The following is a 21,737-nucleotide window of genomic DNA, read 5'->3' as shown; positions in this document are numbered from 1 at the left end:
CACCTGTGAACCCCAAGAAGAATGCTCTAAGTCGGCCAAAACGTTCAAGTAACTCCGTCGCCAGGCTGCCACGTTAAACTACCCGTCCTGGGCTCTATTCTCGGGCTCTCCGACCCGACCAACCGTAGTCTGCAAACCCCAGGACGATAAGTAAGAGCATGGAGCTATTAAATCTCCTTGGTAAGAGTAAACCATCCCCCAAACCTCTCAAAATCAAAAGCTCTCAAAATCAGCATCTGTCGCGCTGGGAAGACCTGGTCTAAAAACAAAGTCGAGAGCACGTGAAGAAGACGAGAAACGTGGTAGCGAAGCTTCCCCTACGCTGCGGTGAGGCTCGTCCGCTCCGAATGACAAAATGCAAGATTTCTCAGTGTAATAAGTACCCCTGTGTCAGGTGAGTATGTCCAGGTGTAATTGAGGTCACGTGGCGCGCCCCCAACCTGTTTACGCTTCTTAAGGAATGCGCAAACAGGCTGAGAGCGCTAACTTGACTCAATTAGAATAGTACTGACCGGGATTTCTGACGAAGAGACGCAGTCGTAAGAAATCCTGACCACCACAAAATCGCGCGAAACCTCTGCTTGGAGAATGCGATTTTTCAACCCAATCAAGTTCCTGCAAAAAAAACAGAGAACCAAGAAATTGAATTGCTGTGGCCTCAGGCTTAAATGTAAAGCAAATTTCCAAACATTTCATATTGTTACAGTTCTAGCCCAAATATTTCACGAAATACGGTGGAAAATTCACAGCGTCACAACCATGCCCGCTTCATTTGCATATCACCTCTGATTGGTTACCCTCCAAATTGAGTTAATTGACCACCTGTCTTTGCCTTTGGCGCGCGGGAACAGGTGTAGCGCTGTAAACAATAACGTTATACACAAGTAAACACTACTCCTGCAGCACTATGATAGCGTTAGATTTGAAGAAAAACAACGACGAATTTTAATAAATCCACGAAAGCAGCGTTAGTAATATCCGAGCCACGATAGCTATCACTGATAGCTTGCTATAGGTGTTACATTTTTGGGATGACAAGGAAATATAAACGTTTATGATCCCTTCTCAGACCGGACAAACAAGAGCCTTGTGAGAGGAGCATACCACCATAGGTGTAACGAAATAGATGTAACGAAAATTCTCAATGCACGCAGGCTTCACATAATTTTTCTGTCCTCCGATCAAAATCAAGGGCATTTCTACGTAGCCTCTACCAGGCTCCACAGTTCGCTGGAAAAAAATACCAGTAGTACAAATTGGCTAAAAGAGATAGATAACATGGGAGAGGAGTTAGCTGGCCGAGGATAACACTTTGCGACCTAAAGCAATAAAAGCATTACTTCACCAATGGACACCTATGAAATAACAGTTATTTGTCTAGAAGGTGACTCTCGACATGCTCCTTTGATGTGATGTTACCAATAATTTCTACTATTTTTAGCGAACTATGGAGGTTTCAAATGACTACATTTATGGACAGTCGAATGACCCATTTACAAATTCCAGGCCCTGAAAGCTTTGAATGTGAAGAATAAGTTCTAAATGTGCGGATGGCGGGGCTTAAAGATCTAACGTTAGGATTGCAGCCTCTTTACAGCTTGCTGCTCTCGCAACTATCTACGACCAACAGGCTCTGGGGTGGGAGTACTAGTAGTAATTGAAGGTTGCAGAAGGCTGCGGATGGTAAGTGCATAAAAGTCCCTGTCAAAAAGTAGGTAGCTCACGAGATTGCGCCAAATTGCGCTAAGACATTGTGTCAAATTGCGCTAGGAAATTGTGCCCAGGAATTTGTACCTACAAATTGCGCTAGGAGCAACATTATGTGCCAATTTTCCCCTAGGCCCTGCGGTCACATTGAATTGCGATGCATTTTCGTACGAAGGCCATATCTGAGCAACAACAAAAAAAAAGCCATTCCTCGCATGGAATGTAACATTCTCAGTTTCGATACAAGGTAATTCAATCGGAAATAGTTTGCAACTGAAATAACAACTAGTGAATAACGTGTAAAATGATGAAATAAATTCGCACTAAAGAGATTTCAAGTTATCAAACTTTAAGAATGTTCACAGTTTTGCGTCCATTTTCGCCATTATGCCAATGGCACATTTCTTGAAACTTTTAAGGACAAAATCGCCATTACAAGCTATGAATTGCGAAGATTTGCGAATTCCTGGCGCAATGGCCATTCGGCATAGCCCAGTGAGATACATGCTATAGAAAGTTTAGAGTGAACGCAAGAGTACGAATCGCTACATGCATGTTGGTTCACAAGGTGAAAAACTGAGGGCCACCGCGTGTTATTCTCTTTTTATGTCACAACTGTGCCAATATTCCGGCGGGCCATACAGGTATTGTATTTACGTAAAAATGAGTCATTTCCGGCGCATTGTTCGGTCAAACTCTCTTAAGAAAAAAAGAAAAATAATCTACTGAAGAGGTGTAGGTTCCGGCTGCAACATGATACGCCATTTGTTTATAGTATTGTATTGTATTGAAAAATAAGATACTAGTAGCTTGACGATCTGATTTTTCCGGCGCACGTATTGTGCGATGTGATGGGAACTGTTAGGGGGCGCTGTGTGACCACCTTGATTCAATGACACAGCCTCTAAAAATAAAAATAAAAATAAAAATATATATTCACATGTAGATTTCATCCTGTGGATATTCTACACATTGGCGCGGCCTTGGCTACGTCGAACAGAACTTCATTGTGATTGTAAGTACAGTTATATAGGTTTCCACGCATCGTTTGCTGTACGTGACACATGGCGTTGTTTGTCGCGAAACGTTTTTCAACCCGTTTCAAACAAGTTTGTTTGTTTGAACCTTTATTCATTCCTGAGAAGCTGAAATCGGCCAACACGCTGCTTTCCCTGAGGTCACAAGGGATGTAACGACCAGATAAGATATGATAGAAATACGGATTACATCTAGTCCTAATAAATCTATCAATATATACACGGTACAAAAACATATAACGTTAGTAGAGCGAAAGCTCGTGGTTCATTTCTTTGACTTCTTTCACTAGGTCAGATTTGGAGCCGTTACGTGCAAGTGTCTGGCCGTAGGTTGCTTCAGACATAAGATAGATGTCATGTAAGCAACTTTAGCATTTCATCTGTGTTGGTAAATGACATTATTAAAGAAGACTACACCTTCATCTACTAGTAACCAACCTCCTAGGGACTTTTTAATTGACAACCAAATTTTCGCCTCACTTCGTCATAGAATGGACCCGTCTACTGCTACGTCCGGAACGTGCAGGAATGCCTGGTGCAATATATTCATAAGTAACCTTATTTGTGTCACAAACTGTGCGCGTGTCACAAACAATGATGCAAGGTTTAAAGTCCCGGCGAACAGCTACATGTAATACCCAGCCCTGTTATATGATAGTGTCGCTACCAGACTCCACGGGCGCGCTGGAAAAATGGTCGAAATTGGCGAGTCAAATTGATAACACGCCGGCCTGTCTCAAGCTGTAGTCCCAAGTCTGTCTGGCCAATTTCGAAGTATTTATCCATCGAAAATTCGCAAAGTTGCCGCAGTAATTTGTCGCCAACAGGCGCGGCCCAACAAGTATTATCTTGTACATAGCCTGGGTATTATCGTCCGTAATCTAGAAATGTATACATGTACGTAGAATACAATGCCAACGACTTTTCTCTTTACGCCTTGTGTAGTTTGGCGTCTTTTATATCATACTTTTCGTTCCCGAAAGCTGCCCGGCCTGGCCCTGGTTTCGAATTGTGACGTAGACCTTAAAATCATCTTCTTGCATGAAGCTACGACCATTCTATCTCCAAATCTCACGATCCATTGTTTGACTGTTCAAGCGCTCTTTTATTCCATAAAATAAAGAAAAGCCATTTTGAAAAGCCCGCCACGTAACCGGCTTATGGCATCTTCCAACACCAAGCCAAGGTGTGCTATACTGTCTTCCTTGTACAAAAAAGGTTCACCCAAATTATTATCATATCCCGTTAGAAGCTTGCCTTAATTTTCCAGTTTTGTTGTATAGATGACAAAGAAGCAGTGTCTATTAAAGGTTGCGACGGTTTTACGGAGTTTTGTAGCCTTCCTCCCCAGAAAACGAGTGAGACTTGCCGGCAAACAAACATTACCTCATGGTTTTCAATCCTTGCCAGGATAGGCCGAAGCCAGCACACAGAGACGGAGTGTGTGCGTGTTTGCAAGGGTGAAAGTTTTTCCGGTGCGGTGTACGTGATACCCCTGAAAAAACGGATTGATCCAAAACCGCTTCATGAGGTTGTCCTCTTCTCTTCGCTTTGTCGGTGAGTAATACTAGTTTATCCCCTCTTGATGAATATAGAGGAAGGCTGTACTCGTTAGTGTATAGCCGAATATGGCTATGGTTACATCTGTAGTTGGTAACGTTAAGAGAGGTCGAGAGAACTAATGTTACGCCCGGAGGGCATACTAAATGGTTGCGTTTCATTTCTAAAGATATGCAACCGTTATAAACACATACTGTAGCGAACTTACAAATGGCAGTCCCTGTTTCTGTCTACAAACAGCAATGTCAGTTATGTAGTCGGATCGTTCCAGAAATCTACTTGTTGGCTACACTATTATTAAGGGTGAGGCCGGGCGAGACTATCTTACAAAACGGGGGAGGTGTGTTTCCCAATTCTTTTGTACGTACAGTCTAGGTCAAAATCTTGTGGTCAATATGGTAATGAGATGTCGTCTGAAAAACCAACTCAGTAACTATACGACCTTTTGTATGTTTTATTGGGCGCCAACATGCATATTCAGTAGATGTCAGTCATAGTACTGTAGTGATAGTCTTCTGATCCCCTATTCTTGATGACAGTAATTGGGTATTAAGGAAAGGGGGTCAAACGTGCAGGAAAAACAGGAAGGAAGCTGCCAACAGCCAACAGAATGTTCACAAGCCTGCAACACCCAACCCCTATCCACATTTCATACATTTTGTCATAACATGTTCAAGATTCCTTCCTTTGAAATATGTCAAGTTCCTTTATATTGTCTTCACTATGTTTGTCTGTTTATTTGTGTTTCAGTAGTTATTTCCATAAGCTATTTAAGGCATGTCTTGTGGAGTTTGACAGGAAGTAAAGGTCAAAATGTTCCACAAACAATTTTGCAATAAATTATACAAATCAGTTCAATTTGCAAAATTAATGAGAAAACTTCATATATGCCCAATAGTGTTCTATGATCATAGAAAAATCAAACACACCCAACATTTATTGAAGAATCAGACAAGCATTATGAGGTATGAATTATTAGGCTCTAATTTGCATAATATATGACAAAATACTATCATACCATAGTTGTTAAAATTTTTATATTCATTAGTAGGTATTGTGATAGGAAGGTAATTGGTTAAAGGTCATCAATTGATATTTCATGCAAATGAAGGTCTCACTTGTATTATTGCTAACACAATACCATATCATATTGGATATAGGATGATTTTATGGTGGATGAGTTTCATTTGATAGCAAATTAGGCTGTCAGCAAATTAGACTGTTATTTGCATAATTAGTATCTGTTAATGTGCCACCTGCCACAGATTACATACATTACATGGTATAAGTGCTATTATGAAATACACTAGAATTATATTATGTCCTCGTTAGTTATTCAAATGAATCTTAATTTGCATATTTCTAGTCTCAATGTGTACATCAGATCTGCCTATAGCAAACTGATGAGTATCATGGAATGCCGTAGTTCCTAGTCTGGTTATCCTGAGCTTGAAAGATTTTAACAGAAATGCCCCTGCAGTTCCAGAGCAGGCTGCTAGGGGGCCCAAACCTACACCACTTTTTCCTACATGCCACTAAAGAATCAAAACCATAGCATGTCCAGGACAAAAGATTGAAAATCTGGATGGACTAGCAAGGTCAAATACCTGGTCGTCAAAAATCAACCTTGACCTTCGTCTTCCAAGTGTAACAGTGGGGTTCAAGTACCGCCAAACGACCATGCCAAACGGCTGCCAGCCTTTTGTAGCGTAGTTGTTTGCACTGCTGGGTTTGTGATCTGTCAGCGCGGGTTCGAATCCCGGGAGTCAGACTATTGTTTCTATCTGTTTCTACTCCTTTCTTATACACAAGCCCTTATCCACATACCAAGTATACAACAATTAGTCAATTCATAGGTTCTTAAGTTATGCTGACCACAAATATTTGGAAGCAGATACAGACACACAGATATGCACACAGACAAACAGTGACAGTCAGACAGACCAAAACAATATGTAACCTTCATTCTGAAGGTCAGCTATATATGTTGGAAATTTTGCATGTAACTGCACAAGTTTGTCTTTGTCTAGATCAATTTTCAAACATCTAGTATGTGATAACTGTCAGAACATTGATCTAAAAATTTGCATCATTTTCCAAATGGTAGATTTGGGTTATTGCCAACATAAAAGTATGTGCTAATCTGGCTTTACTGCCTGCTTCTGTATATTTTATAAATTTCACAGCTGGACACAGTACTGGTGGGTCTTTATTTTGTGGTGTGCAGTTTATTAATGGAACCTAGGCATAATTACCTGTACTTTGCAAGGATGTGTGAATTGCTCTCTTCCCAGCCCATTGACCCATTTACAAAATGTTCTGACATGTTACAATGAATGGTAAATCTATGTTGGAACAGTTAATAAGAACATTGGTAGATAATATTTAGAAAGCTAAACAAAACAGTTTTAAGGAATCTCAGTTTTCGTAAAAGGCTTCAAAAGTGTTTGAACGAAAGGTAATAAACATCCATGCATCAATACCAAGCCCGATTTTCACCTATGAAAGAGAGATTTTGGTGTTTTTGTTTGTATCACGGTGCACAATATCATTTCTTATCTACTTGCTATGGGTAAATTTTTAATAGCTAGTATGTGATCAGGTCTTGGTATGTGACTGCAGCAGAAGTTGTTTGGTTTCTCTATCCTGGAAATGATATGGTCTTGCTAATTGGTGGAAGATTATTATAATTTAGAAGAAATGTTAAGGGTTCAGGCTCCCTATCAGTTAGTTTTGAAATTGCAGGGGTGTTTTTGTTGAAAAATTTAGACAAGGATAACTCATGGAAGAATTAATGCATTTGTGTGATATTCCTGAAAAAAGGAGTGACTGTATGTTGAAGAAAAGAATCTGATCTTTTATCATTTTGTCATCAACAATTATGCACTTATTATATTGACGATTGCTTGTTGAAAAATCAGGGAAAATTATCGTCTTGTTCTTGGTGGTTCAGCTGCAGAAGTCTGTGTGGTGATGTCGTCATCCATATAGCACAGCCTGATTGGCGGTGCATACAGTCGACTTTCCTCATGAGACCAGCTGGAACCATCTGGCCTCCCTTTATAATAAGCAGTAGAATTCTGTGTATTCCAAATAATGCCCCAACCCAACTGAGGCATGACTAACTGCAACTGTTCAAATGTGATGTTGGAGAGGGAAAAATTGCAGATCATATGAATGGAACCAAAGAAATATTATAAGGGAAAATTTATTTCAGGGGAGACGTTGGTTGCGTCACCCCTTCTAGTAAATTCAAGTTCACAATTGACAGATGTCAATCATATCACCCACTGCGGGGTAGGGGTGTGAAGTAAAAATCATCAATATCAAAGACCTCTGATAAGAAACACTCCCCTGGGGATTGATGACCTACACTACTGTGGACCTGGGCTAGGGATGCTGGCTACAGGTGGAATTTGACAGAAACAAGACAGTGAATAAAAGTTGGTCACATAAGCTAATGGAGACATTCTTCTCTGCACTTAGACTCCTACATCCCCTTTCTAGACACTTTCAAGGCAAGCCTAAAGTCTATTCAAGGGCCCTAGAAGGTCTATAATGGCTACTTGTATGGATAGGGACAATCATAGAAAAGGCAAAAAGAATGAAAAAGAGTGTGACAAGGCTAAATCACAACATTCATCTAGTCTCGGACCCCTCCCATAGGGGAATCCCCCCCCCTCCCCCAGCAATATACCCCCAGAATACCAAAATCAAGTCCTCTTTACACTGTCACTGGTCTGCAGTCTGGCACTGATTGGAGGGATGGTTAAAAAACAAGGAAGAGGGCCAAAAATAACAAAAAATGGGGTAAATCTCAAGTAAATGACAGTCACCTGAACCCCATACCTTGCTCAGGTAACATATCCATGACAAAAAAACCCTTAAAATGAACATGAATGGCCTAATCCATGCCTACCTGAATCACTGTAGAATACAGTACTAGACATTTTATCATCATTTTGGCTCAGCTAACCTGCAACCTGCAACCTGCAACCTGCTTATATAAGCAGGCATAAGAAATTGAATCATTCTGGCCAAATTCTAGTGCATTTACTCTGGAGACTGTATCACAAGTATCTCAGCTTCTGATGCAAAAGGTACCAATGTAAGTCCTGCTAACAGTACTACTTGAGTCCATTTTTGAAAGCTGTTACTAGCTAACTCAAGTCCTTTGTTCAGCAGATACTAGTTCATTTTGGAAACAAAAAATGAAAAAATTTATAATGAAATACGAGTACATTTTCCACAATCAACAGCTCATGTCCTTCAACTTTTTAGAGATGACATCTTTTACTTAATCAGTCTGATGATAAAGCTAATGATGTGGTTGCCTTTATTACAGTGGAACAGTAATACTTTAAGACAGAGGCTCAGCAACTCGATACGTGAGAATGTCGGAGCTGGACTCGGAGACGTACCTCCAGTTCCTACTGGATCTCACCAACCTCATCACATCGGACGACTTGGAGCAGTTCAAGACGGCCTGTAAGGACGACATACCCGAGGAGAAGGTGCCGGAGCTGAAGACTCCTCGGGACTGGTTCATGTTCTTAGAGAAGATCGAGAAGCTGGCTCAAGGTCAGGTTCATTTGCATGCAAGAACTCTGTGGGATATTTATTTATGCATCTATTTATTTTAGCATGTGTAACAGTGGGTGGTTCAAGTAGCACCAATAATAATAAGCCAGGCCAATGGGCTGGTCAGCCTTTTGTAGTATAGTGGTTAGCACTGCTGGCTTTGTGATCTGCCGGCCCGTGTTCAATCCAGGGTATTAGCATGTTGTTTCTTTCTGTTTTTACTCCTTTCTTACACATCTGTGTTGGTAGAATAAGTTATAGAAAAATGCTAACACTTTACTTCCAACACTGGAATTACCACTACCGGTATAGGGACCGCTCTAAATTTTTTGACAAACTCCATTGACCTCCGTCATTCATTCTGTGAACAAGGTCAACGGAGTTCATTCGAAAGTTTGGAACCAGTGTCCATAGACACTAGATAAAACCAATGATATCAAATGTTCCCTCACGGAGGGCATATAAAATAACTGTTACAGTAACTCAAAAAGAAGGCTTGAATCTGAATGCAGCGATAACTTGATGATTGTGGTTCCCAGACACCAGGAGGTAAGCCAAAGCCTTTGCTTTTGCCTCCTGGCACTGAGGTATCGACACAGAGTCTGTACAAAGTGCAAGCTTATCGTTGCTAGTAGACCTGGTTGAGACATTAGGGTATGAAATTCTGCTGTCATTATCATAAGTTGCTCTTTATCGCCAGGTAACGTTGAGAAGTAGGATTTCTTTTCAGGACTTGGCCATGGAAAATGATAGTAACAAATATCATGGCAACCCATCTAACCACCATTCAACATTTACCCGCTAGGACATAAATCCGCCACTTTGCAAAACAGTGTGTTTGAGAGAGCTCTAGTACAGTACCCCCCAGTTATGCACAGCTATAGCTTTAGATACATGTACATGTATGCACCAGTGCATTATGCTGGATGTTGTGTTTGTGATCTCTTTAGATATACTTTTTCAGGGTGGCAGATATTTATGACCTGGCAGTAATAGTATTATGTTTATGTTATACCACATTGACAATACGAGCGATCGCTGTTGTTGTTTATATCCGATGGCTGCTGGCTACCAGGACATCAGTCTATTGGATCAAAATTGATATTCAAATACTAATAATCACCAATCACTTCCCATGCAGACTGCAAACGATGATGAGCCAATATTCGTGGCCAGAAATTCCTTCTATCTTGAAACGGGCGTAGTAACTTGAAATAAAAAAAGATAGATACATAAGACTTGCTGCATATCATTTGAATATGCAACTGCATTAGACAAAGCATCCAGAGCGTACAGTACAGTGATAATGATGATGACCAAGCAGATGTGATGAGTTTTGTCAGAAAATGGGTTTTGTAAAAAAACATCTTCCCTCCGAACATCTGCTTGGAGATGAACTGGAAGGCATGTTGCGGTTTTTGCTCCGCATAAGAAAAGCTTACCCATTAAGTGACTAGCACCCCCCAGATAGAAGTGCAGTGCTTAGCATAAGAAAAGCTTACCCATTAAGTGACTAGCACCCCCCAGATAGAAGTGCAGTGCTTAGCATAAGAAAAGCTTACCCATTAAGTGACTAGCACCCCCCAGATAGAAGTGCAGTGCTTAGAAGCACTAGTGGTAATGTTACAGACATCACGATTGGCTCTCAGGCTCTAGCGTTTCGTAAATGTCTTTGTTGTTGAAGGTTGTTGAAGGTGGAATGGCTTAGATCTAACCTCATAAGGACACATAAAACCTGACTTCAGAGGAAAGTATAGGTCGTTATGAATAGCTAATGCTTTGGAAACATGACTTTCTGTATCCTTCACACATGTAAATCCTTTGATATTTCAAGAAACGCTTAACGTTACCTCTGGTAGACAGATAGTGGAAATGCTCAATATTAAATGTTTAAAGTTTGAATCTTTATAATTTTTATTCTGTTACACTTTAAGACCATGGATCAATTTCATGTTGGATGGCGTGAGATGGACTAATATGATATTTAGTGTACATAATCTGTTGAAGGCCCTAATCTTTTAAGTCTGTATGAAATACTAACCTAGGTACCATTCGGATAGTAGTTCACTCCTGTGCTTATCATATAGCTAATATATATACATTAATCGATTCTTGCTCTGACTTTTATTGTTCACTATATACAGTTGCAACTCTGCTATTTTGTCTGGGAACCTTGACATCTCATCTGAAATCGTTTGAAATTAACGCCTGGAATCGTCCAAATTTTGGATGAGGGCGCTGATCGGTCCCTCAATCACATGTATGAGCAAATTAGGGAATGGGTTTCAAGTTTGTTTCAAATTTCATCACTGTCTCAGATTTCAAATGAATGTTCCTTGCCCACATCCATCTAAGAAAAGGGTTGGCAGATTTTTGCTAGGGTTCATGGTCGGGTAGCAGGAAACAGAACATTTATTTCCTAGGCCTAACAGACTGAGTGCTTTTTACACACCAATAACTAAAGCTTTCTCTTGAGGTGTGGCTCCAAGCCCTTAAGAGACCTATCCTAAGTGACATTTACACGCTCGGTGTAAAGTGCATATATTGACTGATTGGCCCTTCAATACAATATTATACATTGTGTGTGACTCTAAAAGGTTGCGCATAATGTATTAAAGGCCCTTCAACACTTGCTAGAAAATGCAGATCTCTTCAACATCAATAAATATATTGATAGTATCATATAAATCAATAAAAGATGAATAAATTTGTATGTAAAATGAGTAACTGTCACAGACTGGCATTAAAAATTACAGTTTAAAATTTAAAAATGGGTTACTGCAAAGTGAGCTAAAAAATTTACATTACAAGCAAGAGCTATCAACCATTCAATATCACAATGGTTACCATAGCACTCAAACTTTGAAGCCCTGCTGCAGTACCTTGAGGCCCATCATTGCAAACTGAAAAGATAACTTTCTGACGAACGTAATTAGTCAATTGGAAGTATCCTGGGCATAGACCTACTATTACCTGTAACCATCACTGGATAGTTAGTATGCCTACAATATAGTAGGCTGCAAGAAAAATGTTAGACTTCTCAGGGTTGGACAAGTTTTCTAAAATTCACTTGTCCTATCGGGCAAGCACATAAAAAATTTACTTGCCCGAATAGATTTTTCAATTGCCCAAAATTAAAATGTCACTGTTACATGTTGTATATGCATTTTTACTTCCTGCAAATGGAATTCTTATTATTGCCTCTATTTTTCTATGTTTACCATTACTTGATGTCATGATTGTAAAAAGTAACAAGTATATCAAAATCAAGCTCAATGAAAAAATCTTACTTGCCCGATCGGGCAAGTGGGGTAGGTCATGCACTTGCCCGAACAGCACGTTCACTTGCCCTGGACAATAGGGCTGGTGGACTTGTCCAACCCTGCTTCTTAAATGTAGCCACCTTCTTCAAGAAAACAGCAAGTCTTATTGCAAGGCCTTGTCCTCCACAGATGATCTGTCGTACATCGAGCACGTTTTCGAGATCACGAGGCGACCAGACCTGCTGACCAAGATACTGGAGTACCGGACACAGGTCTTGAAAATCTCAGACGATGAGGAGCTAGACTCCAAACTCACTCGAGTACCAAGTGCCAAGAAATACAAAGGTAGGCGGAAGTTCACCTTTATCTGTGAGATGACCTATATCCGTTGTTTTTAAACACAGGGTATTTAGGGATACCAAGTCAATGGACGGTAGTTTCAAACTGCAAATATTTCAGTTTCATGCAACAACGGACCTCAAAATTTAAAAATGTTGCAGTTTGATATAACAACGGATATAGGTTACCCCGTGGATAAAGGTGAACTAGCATAACAGATGCATTCGTGAAAATAAGTCAGACAGGAATTACTAATTCTATTTATGCAACTGGACAATGTTTTTCCCTTTCGTTCTGTCAGTAATAACATAGAGAGGAATATCTCTTCATCAGCCTATCCATTGTATTTTCCATAATGGACTCAGATTTTTTCTCTCTCACAGGCAAGCTCATAACGCATGTATCTATGTCATAGTGGAGATGTTGTCTATGGTTTGATGCATTGGTGTTGGTAAAAAGACAACTTTTACAAGCTTGGACATCGCTACACCTATTTCAAGTTTATCTCAATCCATGTCTTTGTGAAATCTGAACATTGGTGTGTATTTGTGAGCAATTGCAGCAGCATTCTTTTTATAATCACACACATCCATGCCTGTCACTGGTGCTGAGCAACATTCACACATCCATCCATCCCTGTCCTTGGTGCTGAACAACATTTACACATCCATCCATCCCTGTCCCTGGTGCTGAATAACATTCACACACCACCCCTGTCCCTGGTGCTGAACAACACGCACACACAGACCCATCCCTGACCCTTGTGCTGAACATTCACTTACTCACACACCCATCCCTGACCCTGAACATTCACACATCTATCCCTGTCCCTGGTGCTGAACAACTCACACATCCATCCCAGTCCCAGGTGCTGAACAACATTCACACATCCATCCCTGTCCCAGTCCCTGAACAACATTCACACATTCATCCCTCTCCCTGAACAACATTCACACATCCATCCCTGTCCCTGGTGCTGAACAACATTCACAAAATCATCCCTGTCCCTGGTGCTGAACAACATTCACACACACACCCCTGTCACTGGTGCTGAACAACATCCACACAACCATCCCCGATGTTAACTAGTATTCTAACATCCATTCTGTCCTTGTTCTTGTTCTGAATGACATGCACACATCCATCCCTAACACCATTTCTGAAAACCACTCACACATAAATTGCTGTCCCTAGTGCTGATTGATATTCACATCTATACATCAGCTCACATCTCAAAACGTCTTATCTCCAAACCTCCGTAGAAAATCCGTGCAGCCTTCAGCCTAAATACTATGTAAATACGACACTATAGCGGCTTTCACCATAAAATGGCCGCTACCTAAACTAGTGAACCATTTACGACCTTGTATGACCTTACCATCTACATGATGAACCTAATCATTATGTATCATGCATGTCACGTCTATATCATCAAAACCATCATAGCTTTGTGATGACTGTGGACACTTTCAGGCAGAAAGAAAAAGTTCAATGACCTGATTCAAAATGTAGCATCGACTATCGTAATTCCGCCGGGCGCCATTATACCGCCACCTAAAAAACGTCAGTATAGAGGTCTTCCCATGATTGTCTTGAACACCGCATGTTAAATATCTTAAATGTAATACAATTCAGATATTTAGGCATTGGAGACAATCTTGAGAAGGCCTCTATAACAAGGTTTTTTGAGGTGGCAGTATAATGGCACTTGGTGGAATTATGAGAATGTATATTACATACTGCAGTTGCCGGTACTAGTCTGTGATATCAAAAGCAATTTTCAGCAGAAAATCTGCCCGCAGGCAACCAATTTTGTACGGCTTCTGTAGAGCCCTTTTTTGCTCAGTAGCAAATCCTATTATCTTGATTTTATCCTGGCATTTTAGAGAACTGATTTTCTGCAATGCTTCTTATGTTCACAATAATGGATACACCATAGTGAAATAAGGGGAACCTGCATTTTTGTGTGCACAAATGCTAGCCTTCTAAGAGTTTAGGCATACTTGTATCAATGTAATGTTCTAGCGAGCCTGAATTTTTTTCTGTCCCTTGGATTTTTAATGGAAATCCTTTCAAAGGCACGACGATCCGAGGGGGGAATTTTGAAATCTAGACCCTCTGAAAAGTTGTTTCCTTTATTTTGAGGGGCAAAGTTTGCTGGTAAACTCACGGTCTGTCACGTCAAAATTTTTATCCATCCCCAGCAGCAAAATTCTGACAGAAGGAAAGACACTAGCTAGAATTGTATCAATGTAAGATACCATTGTGACCTGCAAGCACTGTGAGACATGTGTTGAACATAATGAGCAGTCTGTAAATGATCGATGGTTGAGATTTCTTGTCGTTCTTTGACAGAGTGCTGCAATTGTCTCTCCTGAGGGAATCCTTGTTATCTCTACATTGGCAACAGATAAGAGCATTGCTAATAGAAGTATCTGCCATAAGGGTAAAAAGATTTTGCAATAATTGCCTGTTTCATGCAAGCGTACCTGATGCAGCTGTTTTTCTGTCCCCGACAGATCTGATATCGAAGGATCACATGGGAGTGTCAGAAGATGGCGGGATCAAATTGGAACCACCCCCCTCTAAGAAAGGACCATAATGATGCAGGAGGAACCACCTTACCAGTCTGGCATTTCTTACACCAATATGTGATGTCTGTGACAAGGATGGATGAACCTCTGAAAAGGGTTTCTTAGATCCTTTTCCTTTCCTTAATGTTTTATATAAGACAATGCAACAATGTACACACCCGCAGCTTGCACTTTGCTGCAAGACTGCAAATTGTATTGAAAATTTTTCAAAACCTGCAATTTTTCAGGCTTTATAATATTTACACTCAACTAAAGGCTCTAATGCTTTGTGAACAATTGCCACTAACTGTCACGCACTATCAGGTAATCACTTCTACCACTCAATGATTTATTCCACCCTATTTGATCACTTAAAGTGTAATAATCTTCAGCTAGAGAGTGATTGGTACAGTTTTCCAATTGTGTGCCTGCTAGACAGTGTAACTGTGTATCGAAGAACAGGGCAAATTTCATGTTTAACATCATGATATTTACTTGGTTCTCTCAGCTAGTCTTTGACTGTGTATTTGTTTGTGTATTTGTGTGTGTTTTTGCAATATAACACAGTGTTGCCCTACATTGTCAGTGCTGCTATACTTGTCTGTTGGAGTTGCAGATCTCAGATTGCCATTTTATATGCTAATATGTGTTGCATCGGATTTTAAAGTGAGCTTTATAACCACACAGCAGATGTGGATTGAACTAATGCAAGAGAGTATAATACTATATCCTATATTCTTGTTGGTCTCAATCAAGTCCTTATTAATCATGTACAAATGTAGTCCAGAGGCATAGCTGAAAAATTGTGCAAATTTGTCTAAAAGCACCACATGCAGTTGAATATAGACAAATCTGCAGAATTCAAAGCCTGATTTTTTCAGCTATACCGCTGGACTGTAGAAACATTCATTGGATGATAGTACATGTATAAAAAAACATGGTATGATATGAAAATATATGAAAATATCATGATTTGCTAATGTTAGGTGAGAGCTGAACACAAGCGTTGGTCACTTGTAAAGCTGTGATGTGATTATGCAGACCTATTGGGGAGTAAGTATGGCCACAGGCCAGTCCAATGAAATTAGAATGATTCCTTGGCAAAGGTACATGTTTGACGTCAGTAGACTTGGCAAGGTCTTCACTAATTTGAATACACTATTATAATGCTAGTTCACCTTTATCTGCGGGGTAACCTATATCTGTATTATTAAAAAAGAATTTAGAGATATAATGTGGACAGTTGGTAGTTTCAACTGCAATGTTTTTAAAATAATACAATTTGCAACCAGTAGTGCCATCTATACAATATTGTCACAGTAATATTTTGAAATTCAAAATTTTGCCATTTGAAACTGCTACTAAGCATGGACACGGTATCCCTAAATACTGTTTTTAAAGACAATGGATAAACATTACCCTGCGGATAAAGGTAACCTAGCGTAACTAGCAGCGTCAATATTCTGTTGTGTCTGTCACACATTTTGGCCTGGAACTGTTTTAAAGAGATAGCCGAGCACTTACAGAGATGCTACTGTAAAATTGGTGTATTTTAGGTCACACCAATTTTATTGGTTGGTTCTGAAAATATATTTTTAAATGACTAAAATTAGGCTAACATTATACAGAATGTTACAGACCTACCATTTCTATATGCTTCTTATAATGAGGTTTACCAAGTAATAAAATTGGTGTGGCATTTCAGAAGCACAAGCATCAATCTTACATAAGAATGTGGACAGAAAATAAACATCAAATCAAAACAGGAAGGTGTGAAAGTAGGAAAAAGTAAGTAAACTCACTCACTGAAGCTGTGGTTTGTTTGTTTGTTTGTTTATTTTGAAACACCTGGGTAGCCTATTCAGTGCCATTACACTGGTTTTCGATAGGGCCCAGTTTCACATATACATACATGGAAATAAAAACAACTTACAGAGAGAAAAGTGGTGCATTGGAAGCGTCGCTGTGTCCTAAATTCCATCTGTGCTACCCTTGACTTTATAATGGGAATATCATAATCTCCAAGCAGATCTTGTGGTGACCAATGAAACTCCTCTGCTGGCTTAAGTCCTTCTCAAGCCACAGCAAGATCTGCTTGGAGCTTAGAAATATCATGAAAAATGTACAAATGCATGAATATCTAAAAAGACAACAGAACTCAGAAAGCAAAAATCAGCGATGAACTTCGTTGAGTATTCTGTCAGATAGCTGACACAGCGCCTCTACCAACTTACTGCATCCTCAGTGAGATACCCACAAAAGTAGGAAAAAGTAAGTCGCCTGAAATATAAAGCTCCATTAACCACCTCCATTAACCAGCTATCTCAAATAAGCGCAGTTAAAAAGTATAATGTAAGAGATAATGGCTGTGACTGATTATGTAGGAATAGTAGGTTGCAGTTTTGTACTGATGTACTGTAGATAGGGACGATGATTGCTGGGTAGCTCAGCTGCATATGACACTGTAATAGTTGATGTTGCTCTAGATAAACCCACTGCTTACCGCCAGTGGTAAATTTCTGAATCTCTATTTCATACTGCTAGACAGCTTTTCCAAGGTGTACATGTACTTTTCTGATACATTGTATATTGCAAGATTTTACTAATGACTAGATGGTTTAAAAGGCAATTACATGTACAATTACTTGATGTGTGCGTTTGTTGTTGAATCTATAATTGTAAATTGTTGTTTACATTCATGTACTTTGATTTAAGGAGAATCTTTTGCAGGGAAAGGGGAGGAGAATGGTGACAAGGCTGTAGTCAAGACAATAGAAAAACTGCCCAGTAAGGCCACACCAATTTTATTTGCTGGATCTTGGACTGAAAAAATAGCTGAACTGGAAATTTATCAAGATGAAAAAAGAATCTACCAGGGCCTAAATGGTAAATGCAAATTCAAGGTTTGATCAGAAATAGACACAAATTTTCCTTTCAGCCCAGTTTTCATCTTCACCACTTGCTGTATTTTACCAATAGAATATCTGAAACCTTCAGGGAAATAAATCGGTGTGTTCTTATCACCATTTCAGGACAGTAAAAAGATCTTCTATCTACATTTTCCAGCCACTTGCTACAGGGCAATATCAAATTCTACTGCATGGAGCATTAGTCTTGTGTGGCCTTCCCCTTTCCCTTGGATGATATCCTTTATATGTTCAGTAATGTCATGTAATGTCATAATGTTGGCTAAGGGAAAATTGTAAAATCGTGTTATTCATTTTTTATCTGCTAATGTTATCACTGTTGTTTTCATGAATGACATACGGTAAGTACGTTTGCATCAAAACTGTACTTTTGATAATTTTCAACAAACTATGCTGTACTAAAGCTACTGTACACTTCAATGGCAGTTCCAGAATGAGATTTATGCAACGCCCCCCTCCCTTTCTCAAATCAGAAAACCTAATGTGTGGCCTCTAACAATGTTAGCATGCAGTTAGACTTTAAAATTTTTAACAAGACTTTTTAACAGTGTACTGCAAATTCCATTTTGATGTGTATGCAAATAATGAACTGAAATAAATGACTATCAAACTACATTGAGATTTTAAAAGCTAGGTAGTGTAGATGTTAGCAGCGTCTTAAAAATGGAAAAGACCTATTTCTATGAAGTATTATTATATAATAGTAGACTGCGTGGCACTATATTATACTATAAGCCCCTATTGACATTGACTGTATGCCAAAAGCAAATTGTATATTTTGGGAATGAAAATCTACCATAGAGGTGAAATTAATAATGTGGATACTGTAATTTGTATGGTAAAAGGATAAGAAATGCTGAATCAGATATTTCAAGGGCTGACACAACCAAAATGTGAAGCACCTTATATTTGTGGAATTTTCAGTAAGACTAAGAGAGACTGAATTTAGGTGCCAATTCGTTTTGTAATGTAGAGCTGATGGTAGAAAGGTAGAGTTGATAACTGATGATAGTATAGAGCTTATAACTGATGGCAGTAATGTACTAGTAGAGTTGATAATTGATGGTAGTATAGAGTTGATAATTGATGGAAGTATAGAGCTGATAACTAATGGTAGTATTACAGCTGATGGCAGTAATGTGACAGTAGAGTTGATAATTGATGGCAGTATAGAGTTGATAACTGGTTGTTAGAGCTTATAACCGATGATAGTAAATTGTAGAAGTGATAATGGTAGCACAGAGCTGATGGTAGTAAAATATAGACATCATTGATCAGTTGAGACACAGCCAGGTGTGGACTTGACACCAAAGCCAGCCACCTGTCAATAGAAAATGTTGGGTATGCGGACAAGATACTACATGTAAGTAACTGTTGATGGTGTAGAGCTGATGATGACTGATATTACTGTAGAACTGATCATAACTGTGATACTCTAGAGCTGATGATGACTCATGTTTGCGCAGAGCTGATGATGACTGATAGTGCTGATGATAATATCAGTGTAGAGCCGATGGTGACTGGTGTTATTGTAGAGCTGATAATGACTGCTTGTAGCATTGACAGTCTGGAGCTGATGATGAGTCATGTTTGTGTAGAGCTGATAATGACTGCTTGTAGCATAAATCTGATGATGACTTATGTCAGTGTGGAGTTGATGGTCACTGATGTTAGTTTAGAACTGATGGTGATTAATGTTCTAGTCAGCTGTTGATATATAGCTGATGATAACTGATGTTTGTGTAGAGCTGATGATCACCGATGTCTGTAGAGTTTATGATAACTTCTGATGGTGTAGCTATAGAACTGATGATGACTTCTGTAGCTGATGATAACTGCTGATGGTGTAGAGCTGATGATGACTGATGTCAGTGTAGAGTTTATGATCACTGCTAATGGTGGAGCTATATAGCTGATGATGACTTGTTACTATGGAGCTGATGATAACTGCTGATGGTGTAGAGCTGATGGTGACTGTTGTTAGTGTAGACCTAATAGGTATCTGCTGGTAGTGATGGTGAACTGATGATAACCAACTTTGTACTATTAGTGATATAGAGCTAATAACTAATATTTTGACTGTGTAGATGTGATCACTTTCTAACATTACTGTGCACCATAATCATTATGATTAGTAGATTGATTATGATTATGATTAGATCAGTAGAAATGCCAGTTACCCAGCAGCTACAGATTTAGAGAAAAAGTCAGAAGTGTGTGAAAAGGAAGGTTGAAGGATAAGCTTGCCTTAGTGTATGGTCGGTTGCTAATTTGCTAGTTCAAGCCATTTGGATCCCACCATATGGATGACATCCTCGCACAAGTTAATTTTTCTTTCAAACAAAAAAAACAACAACACAATATACAGTTTGGGGCCATACTGTACATTGTACAAAGCAGCTGCAAAATGAGCAGATATGTGGCATAAATGACAACAATATAAAGGGACACAAATACTACCTGTCATGACATAGAATGTCAAAGTCAATTTCAAAGTCGAAGATGTAAAAGAACAAAAATGAAGAATCTATTGTTTGATATACATGTACCATGCTCTGTGTTTATCAAGTCCTTTGTTCAACATTCCTGTCCAATTAGATTTCATAACAAAGGTAACTTGGGGGGGGGGGTCATTTTTGCACACTGATATCAGTTAGGGGGGTCATTCCCAGAGGATGTCATCCATATAATTAAATCAACTATTGGAGATACAATTGATTCAGGCAGAAGTCAGGATGAAAGCAAAAGGAAAGAAGGAAGGTGACAGAGAGAGAATGAGAACAGATAGTAGAACGCAGTGATATTGTTAGGCACTTTGAAGCGGTGTGTAGTGTAAGGTAGGCCAATTGGCAGTGGAGACTAGTCTGTAGAGATGTTTTTCCACCAATGCACAAAATTTAACTCCCCAAAACTGACATTATTTCATTGTGATTTTTCAGCTTCTTCTGCACAGCCAAACTGAAAGTATAATTCAGGGCCGGTTTTGGTCATATGTATACGTATTTATACATAGGCTCCAAGACAAAGAAATAATTCATGAATGAGTATAGGGAAACTGTCTTGATTGCTTTGTCATTGCCTACTAGTAATTACTTCACCAAATGGGAGTGGACTCAGTAAAGTATTGTTTTGAGAATGTCTGTGAGTGTGTCTCTTACTTAAACTGGGGTACATGTACATGTAACAAGGCCTCAAGCTCTGCCTGTGGCACTACAAGCACTTTTATACAACAAATGCTTTTAGGCCTACAGAAAAAATGCTGTGTTTCTGGTTACAGCTCTGTAAAAATCGGTAGGCTGGAATTCTTTTTTGCTTAAGTGATCCAGCAAATACAATGTATTATTATAGCAATGTGAAGCTGAAATGCATTAGGACACTGCTATTTTCAATATCATATTCTGACTTACATAATTCTGACTTGTATAATCATGTACAAGCAAAATTGTCCCTTTCAACAGAAATGACGAGAACATGTTGGAAAACAATTCTATGACTTTTCAGATTGAAAATTTTCTGTTCCTTGCAATCACTAATTTGGTCAACCAAAAAAAGGCTAGGGTGACATGAAGTTTTGCTATGGTACAATACGTCAGGTAACCAGAAACAGAGCATTTTTTCTTAGGCATTATCAAACTACAGCTAATGAGCTTGAAGCATACAAAACACCTTCAAATGCACCAATTCATCTCCTCGCCAGTCACCATGTAATCTTCACCTAGCACCAGAGAAAACAATTCAATGAAACAGTCG

At 39.3% G+C, this 21,737-nt stretch overlaps 1 protein-coding gene across 1 annotated transcript; it reads left to right on the top strand.

Moving 5' to 3' along the window:
* Positions 1 to 4,141: 4,141 nt before the first annotated feature.
* Positions 4,142 to 16,872, top strand: LOC118419190 (astrocytic phosphoprotein PEA-15-like). Its single transcript, XM_035825531.1, has 4 exons — positions 4,142 to 4,301; positions 8,650 to 8,885; positions 12,338 to 12,493; positions 15,007 to 16,872. Exons 2-4 carry the CDS (start codon positions 8,699 to 8,701, stop codon positions 15,087 to 15,089), a joined length of 426 nt encoding a protein of 141 aa, XP_035681424.1. The 5' UTR covers positions 4,142 to 4,301; positions 8,650 to 8,698; the 3' UTR covers positions 15,090 to 16,872.
* Positions 16,873 to 21,737: the final 4,865 nt, after the last annotated feature.

The sequence above is a fragment of the Branchiostoma floridae genome, chromosome 1 (assembly GCF_000003815.2).
Source record: "Branchiostoma floridae strain S238N-H82 chromosome 1, Bfl_VNyyK, whole genome shotgun sequence".
Taxonomy (NCBI): Eukaryota; Metazoa; Chordata; class Leptocardii; order Amphioxiformes; family Branchiostomatidae; genus Branchiostoma; species Branchiostoma floridae.
This window is presented reverse-complemented; position numbering and strand designations above follow the sequence as displayed.

Bases quoted from the DNA above. Each gene is read 5' to 3' on its own strand.
- LOC118419190 (XM_035825531.1), top strand. From the start codon at position 8,699: ATGTCGGAGCTGGACTCGGAGACGTACCTCCAGTTCCTACTGGATCTC. The intron at 8,886-12,337 runs GTCAGGTTCATT...TGTCCTCCACAG, and splicing joins GATCGAGAAGCTGGCTCAAG to ATGATCTGTCGTACATCGAG. The intron at 12,494-15,006 runs GTAGGCGGAAGT...TGTCCCCGACAG, and splicing joins AAGTGCCAAGAAATACAAAG to ATCTGATATCGAAGGATCAC.